Source organism: Vanrija pseudolonga, chromosome 1, assembly GCF_020906515.1.
Source record: "Vanrija pseudolonga chromosome 1, complete sequence".
Classification (NCBI taxonomy): domain Eukaryota; kingdom Fungi; phylum Basidiomycota; class Tremellomycetes; order Trichosporonales; family Trichosporonaceae; genus Vanrija; species Vanrija pseudolonga.
This window is the reverse complement of record NC_085849.1, coordinates 3,430,179-3,444,390: the sequence shown is the minus strand read 5'-3', so window position 1 is coordinate 3,444,390 and position 14,212 is coordinate 3,430,179. Positions and strand designations below refer to the sequence as shown.

The 14,212-nt window shown below is 63.4% G+C and overlaps 5 protein-coding genes and 1 non-coding gene across 7 annotated transcripts; 2 read left to right on the top strand and 4 right to left on the bottom strand.

Moving 5' to 3' along the window:
- Position 1: 1 nt before the first annotated feature.
- On the bottom strand, positions 2-2,985 carry ubc-7 (putative ubiquitin-conjugating enzyme E2 7). The gene is made up of 9 exons (XM_062767780.1): positions 2,710-2,985; positions 2,522-2,606; positions 2,253-2,310; positions 2,145-2,202; positions 2,013-2,059; positions 1,891-1,968; positions 1,757-1,853; positions 1,060-1,695; positions 2-238 (listed from the first exon to the last, which is right to left on the bottom strand). Exons 1-8 carry the CDS (start codon positions 2,846-2,848, stop codon positions 1,637-1,639), a joined length of 621 nt encoding a protein of 206 aa, XP_062623764.1. The 5' UTR covers positions 2,849-2,985; the 3' UTR covers positions 2-238; positions 1,060-1,636.
- On the top strand, positions 836-1,480 carry LOC62_01G001298 (uncharacterized protein; the record flags this gene model as incomplete). Its single annotated transcript, XM_062767781.1, has 1 exon — positions 836-1,480. One exon carries the CDS (start codon positions 836-838, stop codon positions 1,478-1,480), a length of 645 nt encoding a protein of 214 aa, XP_062623765.1.
- Positions 2,986-3,193: 208 nt separating the features above from the next.
- LOC62_01G001296 lies at positions 3,194-3,265 on the top strand. The gene has a single exon. It is a non-coding gene; the product is annotated as a tRNA-Asp (tRNA).
- Positions 3,266-3,497: 232 nt separating this feature from the next.
- On the bottom strand, positions 3,498-4,631 carry LOC62_01G001295 (uncharacterized protein; the record flags this gene model as incomplete). The annotated part of the gene is made up of 4 exons (XM_062767779.1): positions 3,498-3,809; positions 3,846-3,912; positions 3,950-4,512; positions 4,602-4,631. The coding sequence occupies 4 exons, from the start codon at positions 4,629-4,631 to the stop codon at positions 3,498-3,500; spliced, it is 972 nt and encodes a 323-aa protein (XP_062623763.1).
- A 380-nt stretch (positions 4,632-5,011) lies between these two features.
- Positions 5,012-7,568, bottom strand: SPAPB1E7.08c_1 (putative MFS-type transporterc; the record flags this gene model as incomplete). The annotated part of the gene is made up of 8 exons (XM_062767778.1): positions 7,058-7,568; positions 6,801-6,958; positions 6,506-6,672; positions 6,241-6,466; positions 5,682-6,201; positions 5,513-5,640; positions 5,303-5,474; positions 5,012-5,250 (listed from the first exon to the last, which is right to left on the bottom strand). The coding sequence occupies exons 1-8, from the start codon at positions 7,350-7,352 to the stop codon at positions 5,012-5,014; spliced, it is 1,905 nt and encodes a 634-aa protein (XP_062623762.1). The 5' UTR covers positions 7,353-7,568.
- A 329-nt stretch (positions 7,569-7,897) lies between these two features.
- Positions 7,898-13,413, bottom strand: ARB_01379_1 (ABC transporter G family member; the record flags this gene model as incomplete). 2 transcript variants are annotated; one of them, XM_062767776.1, is made up of 10 exons in its annotated part: positions 7,898-8,165; positions 8,205-8,380; positions 8,418-10,257; positions 10,294-11,067; positions 11,117-11,212; positions 11,270-11,438; positions 11,515-11,590; positions 12,023-12,620; positions 12,661-12,847; positions 12,919-13,413. In XM_062767776.1, the coding sequence occupies 10 exons, from the start codon at positions 13,411-13,413 to the stop codon at positions 8,035-8,037; spliced, it is 4,542 nt and encodes a 1,513-aa protein (XP_062623761.1). In that variant the 3' UTR covers positions 7,898-8,034. The 2 variants fall into 2 exon arrangements, with proteins under 2 accessions (XP_062623761.1, XP_062623760.1); XM_062767777.1 differs by having other exon boundaries at positions 8,418-11,067.
- Positions 13,414-14,212: the final 799 nt, after the last annotated feature.

The following is a 14,212-nucleotide window of genomic DNA, read 5'->3' as shown; positions in this document are numbered from 1 at the left end:
CAGCGGACATGCCTATGTTGGTGCCGGTTGAGCTGCCTGCTCCTCCTCCTCGTGTCCCCGACTTTCCCCCGCCTCTGCCGGCCGACGAGCCAGCGACGATCCACGTCGGCACCACGCACATGGACGAGATCGACCACCCAACTACCTCTCTCACCTCGGCGTTCGCCAACAGCACCGTGCCCAACCGGTACCGCGTTCGGGCGCGTGTGCTCAGCGTCCGGGCGTGCGGCCTCCCAACCTTCGAGAACGACCTGGCAGTGTTCTACTGCCGCAGGTGCCGCCACTCGTTCAAATTCGACTACTGCATGTCGTGTGGTGATAGGCAGCACGTCCACGCGACGTGCCGATGGGAGATGGTCCTCGAGCTCCAGGACCCAGCCAACCCCGGCCAGACGTGGCCAGCCATCCTGTCGGACAGCGAGGCTGAGATCATGCTGCCCGCCCTGCCTACGATCCACGGGGGCGTCAATGAGGTCAAGCGGGCCCGCAATCGGATCAAGGAGCTCACTGTGCGCGTTCACGAGGTACTCATGGGCGCGAGGGTGTCGGGCGTGCGCCCCCACTACATCATCGACATGACGCTGCAGAGCCATGTGGTCAAGTCGGGCAAGAACAAGATTCTTGTGTACTCTGTGTTTGGGATGAAGGCGGCGAGATGAGACGAGTTGTACTATACTATAGCTGTTGTGTGTAATCACCATCACCGTCACCACAACTGTTTAGGGCATAGGCTGGGCCCATGCATGCAGTATCTGCCATGTAAACGAATCCTAATATGACACGAACGAATGAACAACCACGGCGATTAGCGAAAATTAGTCGTAAGCCCATGCCTATGTTGGTGCCGGTTGAGCTGCCTGCTCCTCCTCCTCGTGTCCCCGACTTTCCCCCGCCTCTGCCGGCCGACGAGCCAGCGACGATCCACGTCGGCACCACGCACATGGACGAGATCGACCACCCAACTACCTCTCTCACCTCGGCGTTCGCCAACAGCACCGTGCCCAACCGGTACCGCGTTCGGGCGCGTGTGCTCAGCGTCCGGGCGTGCGGCCTCCCAACCTTCGAGAACGACCTGGCAGTGTTCTACTGCCGCAGGTGCCGCCACTCGTTCAAATTCGACTACTGCATGTCGTGTGGTGATAGGCAGCACGTCCACGCGACGTGCCGATGGGAGATGGTCCTCGAGCTCCAGGACCCAGCCAACCCCGGCCAGACGTGGCCAGCCATCCTGTCGGACAGCGAGGCTGAGATCATGCTGCCCGCCCTGCCTACGATCCACGGGGGCGTCAATGAGGTCAAGCGGGCCCGCAATCGGATCAAGGAGCTCACTGTGCGCGTTCACGAGGTACTCATGGGCGCGAGGGTGTCGGGCGTGCGCCCCCACTACATCATCGACATGACGCTGCAGAGCCATGTGGTCAAGTCGGGCAAGAACAAGATTCTTGTGTACTCTGTGTTTGGGATGAAGGCGGCGAGATGAGACGAGTTGTACTATACTATAGCTGTTGTGTGTAATCACCATCACCGTCACCACAACTGTTTAGGGCATAGGCTGGGCCCATGCATGCAGTATCTGCCATGTAAACGAATCCTAATATGACACGAACGAATGAACAACCACGGCGATTAGCGAAAATTAGTCGTAAGCCTCCTCGGCAGAACGACGGGCGAGGCGCTTGACCTTCTTCTTGTACGCTGAAGATGATGAGGTCAGCCTCAGGCACGGGGCGTGCAGCGTGCTTCATGCGCCACTCACACTCATAGTTCTCGCGGACCTCCTTGGCGGCGTCGACGTTGGCTGGCGAGTTGAGGTCGGGGACGTCGGCGGAGAGGAGCGAGATGACCGACATGAGCTGGGGTGTGAGCTACGCTCGCGACCAGCTAACTCACGACACTCTCGACCGTGTGGACCGGCAGCCACCGCTCTCCGGCGTCCTCGTATCCCCACTCGTCCTCTCCCGGCGCGTGCTTCGGGTATCAGCTATCATCCGAGACAACACCGCAGCACTCACCAGGATCGACACGCACACCTCGCCCTTCTTGTTGCCATTGTTGTATACTGGAGTGCGTCAGCGAGCCGAGCTGGGCCTGGATGGATCGGCGACTTGGCGCCGGCCATCGATCACGCGACCCGGCTGTCTTACCGTTCGGGTGCCACATCTCGCTGTCAAACACCATCTTTGGCGGGAGGATCGGGTACTCCTGGGCGAGGTGTTAGCTGGCGTGACCTAGTGGGGCCGGCAGCTACGCACGGCGGGGAAGATGAGTCGCGCCTTGAGGATGGCGCCTTCGTAGAGCGTGTCGGCGGGGCTGTGTGGGTGATGGGGGTGATGGGCGGGGTGATGGGGCGGCGAGAGCGAAGGGTAAGTGAGCAGGGGCAAGGCGACGAGCACGTCGAGCCACGAGGAAGGCAATGGCAGGGCAACGCGTCGTTGAGCGTGGGCACGGAGCAAGGGCAAGCAGATGGCACGGGCACGGCGTCAGCTCACTCAGTCTGCGCACGCAAGCACACCACACGCACCCCATGATGACGATCTGCCACTCGAGGATGTTGTCGTCGTCGACCAGGCCGGCCGAGAATCCGTCGACGGGGTTCTTCTGGAGGTCTGGGACGGTGTGAGCGGGCGGGGCGCGCGTGACCGGGTGGGTCGGCGCGCGCGCGTCGGTCGGCGAGGCCGCTCGCGTGCGCGCCGACCCCGCACTACTCACCACGCAGCTGCTTCCTCAGCAGGAGCGAGCTGTTGGCCGTCGCCGAGACGGCCGGCGTGCCGGGCTTGCTCGAGCCCGGACGGGAAGGGGGGTACGGCGGGGTGGCGGAGCCTGCGTTGGCGCGGGCGGCGGGCGGCATTGTGTGTGTCGGTGTGTGGGGGTGGGGCTTGAGCTGCTGAGCTGGTATGAGTAGCTCGGCGGTAGGTTAGAGGACGAGATGGAGATGGAGAGAAAGGCGAGATATTTGTACCGTGTGTCGCGCGAGTGAGAGTTGCGAGGAAGGCACACCGACTGATCGTTTCGTCATGGCACGCACTTGCTCGCTCCAGCGGCCATCACAAAGGCTGCTGCTGATCGAGGGATGGTGGCGCGGTGCAGTTAAAGGGGGTGGCCGGATAAAAAGTAGCCCTCCATCAGTGGCGCCCGGGCGCACGCGTGGCGGCACATCCTCGCACCGAGCACCTCGCTCGCACCATCACTTACCTTCTCGATCGTATAACGGTCAGTATGCTCGCTTGTCACGCGGGAGATCGGGGTTCGATTCCCCGTCGGGAAGTAGCAGAGCGCAGCGGCCTAGGCGGCTGTGGTTTTTAGAGTGGCCCGCGGCGGCGGCGCGGGGCGTGGCGAGCTGGACACAAAGTCGGGGTTGAGGCGGCGTCGATCACTCTGGGTCGATCGTGCGTACCCCCACTGCTCCTCACAGGTACACAAACAATACGCACATCACATGTCATCACTGGCATCACGCACCACAAAGCCCCCTACGACTCGAAGAACACACACCCGCCCTACTCGCTGTCCGAGCCATCACCCGCGACGACGAGCTTGCGCTTCTTGGTGGCCGAGGACGAGCGGTACGTCGTCGCCTTCTTGGGCGAGCTGCTGCTCGCACCACCCTCTGCCGGTGCGTCGTCGCTGTGCTCGTCGTCCTCGTGGTCGTGGTCATGGTCGTGCTCGTGCTCGTCGTCGGCGTGCTCGGGCTCATGCTCGTCGTCGTGGTGCGTCTCCGCCGGCGCCGCAACAGCCTCCTTCTTCTCCTTCTTCTTCTTGGGCTCCGCCTTGGCCTTGGGCTTCTTGACGACGAGGACGTTGACCGTGATCTGGCGCAAGCTGATATCATCGACACCCTAGCTCACCTGCACGTCCACTTCGTCGTCCCCAACCTCGACCTTGGTCTTCTTGGTCCCGCTCCAGCCCATCTTGCTGCCTGTCAGCTTTCGCCCCACCCACACCCACTCACCCAGAGGTCATGAGCCGTGGCTCGGCGGTGAACTCGTCGCCTGCGACGCTGACCGCCAGCGCCTTCGCCTTGCCGAGGAAGAGGGCCTCCGGCGCCGGTGATGGCGCCGACGAGCGCTTCGTGTCGGCTGCGGCGGCCGCCTTGGCCGGAGTCTTCGGCGCGGCGGCCTTCTTCTCCTTCTCCTCCTTCTCCTTCTTGGGCTTGGTCACCGTCACCTTGGGCACAGCAGCGGGCTTGGCCTTGGTCTCCTTGGTCTTGGGCTCCTTGTCCGCCTTTGTCGACTCCTTGGTCTTGGGCTCCTTGTCCGCCTTGGGCTCCTTGTCCGCCTTCACCTTGGCCTCCTTCGCGACCTTGGGCTTGGCGGCGACGGCGACGGCGGCGGCGGCCTCAGCCTCAGCCTTCTTAGTCGCCGCGGCGGTGGTCCGCGCCGTGCCCTTGGTCGTCGTCGCGGCCGCCGCCTTGGCCACCTTGGCCGCGGCGGCGGCGGTAGTAGCCTTGTGCTTGTCCTTGTCGGCGGCGGCGGCAGACGACACCTTCTTGGGCTTATCCTCCTTGGGCTTGACCTGCACGCAAACACAAACGTCAGTGGCGAGGCGGACAACAAACGCAAGCCGCGGCTGACCGTCTCGGTGTCAGTGGTGTCTTGGCGTACCTTTGAAGTTGAGGCTGTTGTGCGTGCCATTGTGTGTGAGCGGATGTGTTGTTGGGGAGGAAGAGAAGAGTGGAGACGAAGAAGAGGGAGTGGAAGAAGAAGAGTAGTTGACCGGGGGTTGAGTGTTTGTGTCAACAGTGGATCTGTTTGTTGTCCGGGTGGAAGGAAGGGGGGGCGCACGCGGGGGGCGACGGACGGCGCGCGCGCTCGGGGCGGTGGCGAGCGAGCGAGCGAGCGAGCAACGAGGCGCGAGGCGTCCAGGCGTCCCAGCCAGCCAGCATGCGTGTTGAGCGACGGCCCGTGCACAACAAACTGCCCCACATCCCTCAACAAGCAATAAGTCGTGATACATACGACCGTCGCCGTGGCGGCGCCAGTCGGCAAAAGCTCTATAAAGGCGACGCCAGCGTCTAGTGCATGACGGCCCCGCCGCCACTGCCCTTGTTGCGTCCCTTTGGAAGGCCTAATGAACACCCAACGGTGATCATGTACACAATCGCAGAGACGTACAGCGGCAAGCTGTGGTGGATCGACAGCAGGAAGCCGGCGAGAACCGGGGCAATGACGCCGGTGAGACGCGAGATGGCTGCGGCAGTGCCGCATGCTGTCCCGCGGATGCTCGTGTTGAATGTCTCGGGCGTCATGCCATCTGTGCGTGCGTGTCAGTAGTGACCTCGGACCAGCGGACCACGGCAACTCACACAACACGGCGTACATTGCCGTTCCGGTGAGTGAGATGAACATTGAGCTCACCACCATGGCCGACTTGGCCGTGACGGGGATGAAGGCAAAGACTGAGATGCAGGTGGCGAGGGTGCACAGCGCCAGACTCTTGCGGCGACCCAGCTTGGTCTGAATCATGTACGCGCCGATCTGAGGGTGAGCTGAGGTACAAGGCTCTCGCAACTCACTGCTGAGCCCGGGCAGCCCGCGAGCGCGTACAACACGACGTCATTCAACGACCCCTTGATCTTGTCGGTGCCCTCCTTCTGCTTCATCTCGAGCACTGTTGGTAGCCAGACGTTGAACATGGTGTATGCTGGTTTTGTCAGTAACGCCCCGCCCCACACCCAGACCCACCTAATGACATTGCTCCCCAGATGATCCACATGAGAATGACCGTTCTGCGCCACTTTGGCGTAAACAGCCGGGCGACCTGGGCGATCCATTTGTGTAACCACGCCCATCTGCCGTGGTACTGTTGCTGGTGGTGAGGGTGGTGCTTTCGGCGGCGGTGGTGGACAGGGGACGGGAGCTCGGACGGTGGGACACTGTACATGTCGTCGCCGGGCACACCCTCGTAATGCGGAGGGTTCTCAATGAACCCGTCCTCGTCGCGGTGGCCGTTGATCAGCGAGTGCTGCTCCTCGGGGTCGCGGGCGACGCCGTTCGTGTCGACGACGGCGGTGGAGACGGGGTCCAGCGTCGTCTGCTCCGTCTGGCGGACGTCGTCGCGCTGAATGTCGATGGTGTTGTCATTGAAGTTTGCAATAGCGCGGAGAACGACCACGGCTTCTTGCTCGCGACCGTTGGAGACGAGGAAACGCGGCGACTCGTGCAGGCGGAAGAGCACGACGCGGGAGAGCGCACAGAGGAGGTTCTGGGGGTCAGTCAGCCGTTTACCGTGGCGCCAACTCACGATACACCCCAAGCCCAGCAGGACATGTCTCCAGCCATTGTTATCTCCGCCCTTGATATCGCATCCCTCGTGCGCGATACAGCTCGCGCCAGGGAGGAGGGCATACCCGATCAGCGAGGACACGACGGCGCCAAAGCTGAAGAAGAGGGAGAGAACCGTGAGGAGGTACTGCTTCGAGTGGGGCAGGTTCTCAATGAAGAGGGTTCCGTCGGTGGGCATGGAGCCACTGGAGGCGTCAGCGTCTCGTCCACGGCGAGCAGCTCACCCAACCGCCGTGCCCATGCAGAACATCCAGAAACAGAGGACGAGGAAGCTGGGGCTGAAGCTCGCCGAGATGGTGAAGACGGCCGTGAGGAGGAGGGTCGCGTTGAACGGCAGCGCGCGGCCAGCGAGGTCGGACACGACGCCCCATGCGACCGATCCGGCCATCATCTGCACGAGCGAGCGCAGCGAGCGAACGGCAAAGGGTGAAACAACCATCGTGAGTCGGAAGTTGGGAGCACAGTGTCAGCACCGTTACCCATCGCCACTCCACCCCCATCACACCTCGCTCCACTCACCCCCGCCATGGTGCTCGCGCTCAGCACGCCAACGAGCTTCTCGCTCAAGTCCCAGTGTATGCGCACGCGCGGGAGGATGACAGCGACGCACACGAGCGCCGCGTTGTCCGACATCCAGCCGCAGCCGCACAGGGCGAACAGTCTCCACTGGTACGGGCCTGGGGGAGTCAGCACCTCACTGGGTCATGTCCCACGGCTGCAGCGCGATTACATGGCGGGGTCCAGCCCCACGCTCGCCTCGGTCGGCGCGCACTCACCAAAACCCAGCTGCTCCAGCGTCTCCTCCAACCCGCGCTCCCTCTCCTCCCCAATAGCCTCGCGCACAGCCGCGTCGGCCGCCGAGTCGCCCGACGAGCTAGAGCTCTCGCTCTGCTCCGAGTCGCGGCGGACCACACGCGTGGGCGAGGTCGCGCGCGAGCGGGTCAGCGAGGCCGCCGACGCGTGGTGGTTGAGCGGCGGGCGCGACGTGCTCTGCGCCGTTGTTGGCGCTGTAGACTTGGGCCGCGGCGCGGTTGCGCTCGTTGGTGTTGATGGGGTATCCCGGGGGAGCATTTTGTGTTGGCGGCTGGGTGGACCGCCGCTCTGTGGGGTGTTGGGACGGTGGTGGCGTGGTGAAGAAGGGTGGGGTGGAGAGTCGAGTTTGCGATGTGCGATGCGATGCAATGGCAAGTCGCCGATGTGTCCACGACGACGGCGCAGCGATTATCAAGGGGTAGCTGAGTGTGGAGTGGAGTCGACGCCCGTCGTGTTGTCTTGTTTCGGCGTATGATGAATGAGCAATTGATGACTGTGACGCTGACTGTTTTGCACCGCCAGCTCGAGTTTGCTGCGGCGCGTGATTGTTGCGACACGACGACGGACCGACGGATGGACGGGGGGGGGACACCTCGGGCTCCTGGGCAGCAAGCAGCAGCAGCAGCAGTGCAGCGTCGGCAAGCAAGCCGCGAGCTGGCTCGGTGGCCAAGACTTGACAGCCAGGGGTCGGCTCCAGGGTCAAACGGCACACTCCAGGCTGGATACAACCGCCGGGAACGGAAGCCGGGATCGGTTTCAGCCAGCAACGCCAGATCAAGCCACCGATAACCACATCCGAGCGGTTGGTCTACTAGAATTACTGCTGCATTCGACATCCGTCTCGACAGCCACCTCCTCCACTCCCTCGCGACCATCTACTTCGTACACCCGCTAGGTATCGTATGCAGACATGCCGGAGCTCACTGTCCTTGCCTAACACCTAACGCCGCTCCTTGACAAACACCTCGAGCACAACGTACGATGCGATGATGAAGACGCCAAAGACGACCACCAGCAGCGTCGTGTCCGGGAACCAAAACGCCTGGGCATGGAAGCCAAACGATGACAGGACTGGTGGGTTAGCACAGCTCTCCGCAGCCTCAAACTCACTTGTAGCACTCGGCACCTGGATGTCGAGCCCAAACTTGTGCTCAATGAGCTGCAGGTACCGCAGCTCGTTGACCAGCAGCGCCTCGTACGCCGCGTGGAAGAACGACAGCGTCTGCATCCACTTGAGGCCGTGGGGCACGCGGTCATAGTTCATGAGCAGGCCGGCGAACAGCAGGCTGCGGGGTTAGCAACTTCAACGCAATCACAACCCACTTGTAAAGCATCACGAGCGAGCCCAGCAGGTTTGCGACGCCCGAGTCGGCGATCGCGACGGACAGGAAGAGCACGATCGCCGCAGCAGACAGGTTGAACAGCACCAGGATGAGGATAAACTTCCAGAAGCTCGCGACATCCGGGTTGAGGCCCGCGAGGCCGTACACGATCGAGCCGAGCACAAACGGCGGGATGACACGCAGCGGAATGATGTCAAACAGCACCTTGGAGAGGAAGTAGGCCGCAGGCGAGTAGTACCCGTTGGCGCGCTCACGCATGAACAGCATGCGCTCGTTTGCAAAGATACCCAGGGATGAGAGGGTGGAGAAGCCAAAGAGCGAGAGGATGAAGAGGAACAGGCCCAGACGGTTCTGGAAACCGGGAATGTCGTTGGTCACATGGTAGAAGAAGAAGCCGCACAGGAGCGCCACGACGACCGCGACGATGTAGTGCGTGCCCATGAGCAGGGGGTTGCGGTAGAGGTTCTTGAACGCGCGTCCCGAGAGCAGGATGAACTGCGTGCCGAACGATGCCTTCTTGTAGCCCTTGATGTGCAGCTCCGTAAACTCGTCCTCGACGTTGCGCTCCTCGCCGTCCGCCGTCTCACCCGACTGGATACGGGTGATCTCCGCCTCGACAATCTTGGTCGCGTCGCCGGCGCGGTTGGCAACCACGAGAGCGGCTAGCGCTTCAGGCACCTGGGGCACGCCTTCCGAGTCGAGCGCGACACCGGGGGTGGAGACCCCGCTGGCTCCGGGCGTCGAGAAGCCGAGCAGGCGCGCCGCCTTGTGCTGGATGGCGGTTGGGAGAGGCGTCGAAGTACCACCAGTGTCCACCGGAGTTCGGGAGCGGCCAGCGAAGCCAGACTCGGCATCGCCCTCAACGTCGATTCTCGAGTGTCCCGGAGCGTCAGTGCCGCTGCCGTTTCTGCCGTTGCCGTTCCCTCTGCGGCTGTCGCCCGCAGCCTCGACAGTCACGTCAATGAGGTAGTCCGCAATGTTGTAGCCCGGCGGGCAGACGTATCCGACGCCCTCAAAGTGCTCCTGGGCCTTGATCGCCTCGCCAGAGTAGACCAGCTGGCCTCTGGCGAGCACGAGCAGGCGGTCGAACAGCGCGACAATATTCGACTGGGGCTGGTGGATGGTGAAGATGACCGTGCGGCGGTACTGCTTGGCAAGCGTCTTGAGGCTGTCGATGACGTTGTACGCGTTGTAGCTGTCCAGGCCCGAGGTCGGCTCGTCGAGGAACAGGATCGATGGCCCAGTGACCAGCTCACAAGCGATAGACACACGGCGCTTCTCACCGCCCGAGATGGACCGCTTGCCGCTCTCGCCGATGCGCGAGTCCTTGATGCCCAAGATACCCAGCTCGTTCATCGTCTCGAGCGTGCGGTACACCTTTGCCTCGTAGCTCATGTCACGGGGAAGGCGGAGGAGGGCGGAGTAGAGGATTGTCTCGTAGACGGTAAGCGTGGGAAGTAGCGTGTCCTCCTGGTCCACAAAGCCCGAGACGCGTCTGAACACCGCGTTGTCGATCTGGCGGCCGTTGACATACGTGACGCCTTCGACCTTTCCACGCTTGTCCTTGCGCGCGAGGATATCAAGCAGCGTCGACTTGCCGGCACCCGACGCGCCCATGATGGCCAAGATCTCGCCTGGGCGCACAGTGCCGGTCACATGGGACAGCACCTGACGGCCCTTGGGCAGCGTGTAGGAGATGTTGGAGAAGTGGAGGGTAGCAGGGACGTGGTCAGCCATGAGCTTGGCGGCCTCGTCCTCGGGGAGCTTGACACCAGCGAAACCCGGCGGGTTGCGGCGCGTGCGGCCGAGGTACCACAACACTGCGCGGTCAGCCATGCTCGATATCCCAAACCCACGTAAACAAGCAGCGGCAAAGATCGCCAGGGCGAGCGCCGCGCTCAACGCAACGAGGAACGAGTTGTCAGCCTGCGCGGGGGGCGAGTAGCCCGGCACCTGGCTGTAGTGGAGGCACTCTCCCGAGTCACAGTCGAGCGTGATGGCCTTGTCGCCGAAAATGTCGTTGATGAGCTGGTTCATGGCCGGCTCCTCGAACGTGCAGCCCTGGCCCGAGACGCAGTTGAACGAGCCGGGGCCCTTGACCTCCTCGTTGAGGAAGTCGTCAATGTTGACACTGCCGTTCTCGCCGCACAGGAAGCGGCCGGGGATACACGCACACTCGATCTTCTCGCAGTTGAAGTGCGTCTCGTTGGCACCCGGCGTCTCCTCGGCAAACCACTGGCACTGCTCGAGCTTGCAGTAGAACGACTCGATGCGGTCCACCCAGAACTGGAAGCCGCAGGTGCCCATCGACGCCTTGTCCTCGAGCGTCGACATGCCAAAGTCACTGCCGAGCCCGCCAAAGTTGACCGCTGGGGAAGACACGTTCGTCTCGGGCTCGGCGGCGATACAGCTGAACGTCACCTGCGGCTTCTTCTGGTCCGGGATCGTGTCGATAATCTTGCGGTTCGTCACGTCACACATCTGGAACGAGCGGTCGACAGTCAGGCCGCCCTTGTAGCACACCATCTGCTGCGACGGGTCGTCGTCGTCACCGCCTTCGGGCTCGTCGAAAGTGCCGTCGATGGGGTTACGGAGTTTGAAGCCCTTGCACGCCGAGTCGTCCTTGCACACTGCGGCGTCAGAGATGCCTCGCCTTCGCCACCACACCAAATTACCCACCATTACAGTTGATGCCTCCCCACCCGTCGCTGCAGTCACACAGCTTGCCATCGGGCCGAGGGAAGCGCGCGTCTCCGTCCTTGAGTGATCCACACACTGGCCCGGGTCAGTCGATCTGTCTCCCGAGCTTCACTTCCGCTCCGCTCCACTCACGCGGGGTCAGGCAGTCCTGGCCACCAAAGCCGGGAGGACAGCGACACTGCCCGTCGTACTGGTTACATTCGCCAAACTGGCCGCAGTTGAAGGCAGGCAGCAGGCAGTTGAAGCACGGCGGGCACTTGTCCTTGTCGGCCGGCGGCCGGCGTGGGGGGATGAGCTCGGACTTGGCGGATGTCAGCGACGGCGTAGCTAGGTCTTTCTCTGCGCACCGAGACATTGCTGAAGGCGGGTACGCTAACCCCTCGGAGGTCGAGCAGCTCCTCGCTCGCCGCCGTATGCCGCTTGGCGATAGCGCCGAAGCCCGCGCGTTCCGAGCTGGCGCTGACGCCCGCTACTGTGAACGCGGATAGTAGCAGCGCAAGCCTCATGCTGTCTGCGATGCAGGAGTGTTGTTGTCTAGGCGAGTCTATGGATGGATGGTAGGACGGTGAATGGTGCGATGGCGTTGGGGGGTGGTGGTCGGGGTGGTGGTGGTGGTGGCCAACCCCGATCTGGGTGGTGGGGTGGGGGGGTCACAATGACGTCTGCGTCCACACCCAATCAGTCTACGCGACGGGGGCCAAGCCCCACTCTTGCCGCACTTGTCAGTGGCATCATGGCAGCTCCGGTTCTCATGTCGGCTCGTTTGCATCGCGAACGACGTAGTGCATCGCATCGCTTCCGCCAGGTGTGCACTCTAGCAATCCCATATACATAGTACAACGCTACACATCTAATCTATGCATCGTGGCGAGCGAGCGAGCTCACGCCTCTGCCTCAGCTTCCGCCAGCACCTTGGCGAAGACGGCGTCGGCGTCGTTATCGCTGACCCAGGTGATGTCCACATGGCGATGGACGTACGCCTCGATATCCTCCTCGGTGAGGATCTGGCCCTCGGTGTGCTTCTTGGCCTTGCGGAGCTCGCTAGCGGCCTTGAGCAGGCGGTTCACGTGTGCGAGGCGGGCCTTATCAAACAGGTCGAACGCGAACGCGAGGTCCTCGGCCTGCAACGCCGCGCGCCCAGCAGCACGCGCGCGGTCAAGCGCAGCCTTGACTGCCAGTCCGAGCGTGTACGCGTCCTCGATGGCGAGCGTGCCGCCGGCGGCGAACGCGCCGCCGTGGCAGTGCCCCGCGTCGCCGAGGAGCACGCCGCGCCCGCCGCCGACGACAAGCGACGGCAGCGCGGGCCCGTTGTAGTCTGGGAACACGCGCACCTCTGGCGCGACGCGCGTGAGCGCCGCGATGGGCGGGTACCAGTGCGCGTAGAGCGCGGCGTAGTCGATCTCGGTCTTGGCGTCCCACTCGCGCGTGACGGTCGGGATGAGATGGTTGGGGAGGAACGCGACGTGCGCGTAGAGCCCGCGTTCTGCGTGGTCAGCGGATAAGGTGGCGGCGGTGCGACGCACTCAGCGGGCTCGTGAAGAAGGCCCGGTCGGGTCCCAGCCAGTGGCACGACTCCTTGGGCAGGTCGACCCCCTCGGTGCCCTCGAGCAACGACGCGTCGAATATCCCGCGCAGGGTCACGCCGTTGCCTGGGTCGATCTTGAAGTCGGGGTAGAAGGCCTTGCGGGTGGCCGAGTGGATCCCGTCGGCCTGGGGTGTGAGCGCGGCCCTCTCTCCCAGTGTCGCCACTGGGGCTACCCTCCCCCCGTTGTTCCACTCACGCCGATCACCGCATCGCCCTCCCACGCCGTGCCGTCCGCAAAGAGGACCCTCACGCCGCCCTCCTCGACGGTGACCTGCGTCGCGCGCTTGCCGACCTGCACCGGCGCGTCGACATGGGCCAGGAGGAGCTGGTGCAAGTGTGCCCTCGCGAAGCGCGCCATCTGGTGGCGCTCCTCCGGCAGTGGATCAGGCAGCGGCGTATGCTGCACCTCGCCCGTCTTCCAGTGTCGGTGGGTCAGCGGCTGCGCGCCGTGGCGGTAGGCTATCTCCTCGACCTCGTCGCCTAGCCCGAGCTTGTCGAGGGCGCGCAGCGCGCACGCCTGTAGCCCGATGCTGGCGCCGACCTCGCGCAGGGCGCTCGCGCCGTCAAACACTGATATGTCGAGGTTGGCCCCGAGGCGCTGCAGCGCGATGGCGGCCGTCGCGCCCGCGTAGCCTGCGCCGAGGATCGCGATGCGTGTTGGGCCGTCTGGGTGGCGCTGGATGCCGACCATTGTGATGAGAGACAATGAGACACCAGCTATGCTCGCTGTCGCCGCTGCTGATACATCGTGTCGACGTCGGTGTCGGTGAGTAAATGCGATGGCGATATCTATCGCGCAATCGTCATCGCAAACGGCGAGATCGGACTTGTCCGAGGCACGAGTGGCGGGTGGCGCCCGACACTCCGGCTGTCCGCCGGCGGCGTCGGCGTCGGCGAGACGCCTGGTCGTGGCCGACGCGGCTTTGATGGCACCGAGGGGTGGTGAGGGAGTGCTGAGGTGAGTGGCATCTAGAATTGTGGATGCAATGATGTTCCGAGGTTCGAGACGCCGAAATTGGTGTCCAACACCCCGCCTATCCTCCTGGATGCCTCAGTAACCCTCCCGTATCGTTCAGTGCTTCATCGCTACCCCTTCTGTCTTGCTCGACATGCACTCTATCCCCCACTTCCACTACGCCCTCCCACACCCCATACTCCACAAGAACCTACAGTGGCACCACCTCTGCGCCCCACTCACCCGCTCATGGGGAGAGCCACCCCTCCCCCTCACTGCCATTGACCTCGGCATCCTCCCATCCTCTCCACCATCGCAGCCGCCGGCCCGCGTACCGCGCAGTTGGCCGATTTTTGCCACCCTCCTGCTCCACCCCGAGCCCCCCAGTCCCCCAGCAGCGCCGTTAAGGCGCAAGCGAGCTCGCAAGCGCACGCGTGGATAGTTTAATGAATACCCCATGTTGAAGAGCGGCGCGGGCGAACCAAGGGGTGAATAGCACTCGCGTGTCACATGTCACACGTCGCGTCGCCGCCGA

What these genes read in the sequence shown, in the direction of transcription:
- ubc-7 (XM_062767780.1), bottom strand. Translation starts at nt 2,848, where the DNA reads ATGCCGCCCGCCGCCCGCGCCAACGCAGGCTCCGCCACCCCGCCGTAC. An exon ending in AGGTGTGCGTGTCGATCCTG is followed by an intron (nt 1,969 to 2,012) that starts GTGAGTGCTGCG and finishes TGATACCCGAAG; the next exon opens with CACGCGCCGGGAGAGGACGA. An exon ending in GGTCCGCGAGAACTATGAGT is followed by an intron (nt 1,696 to 1,756) that starts GTGAGTGGCGCA and finishes CATCATCTTCAG; the next exon opens with CGTACAAGAAGAAGGTCAAG.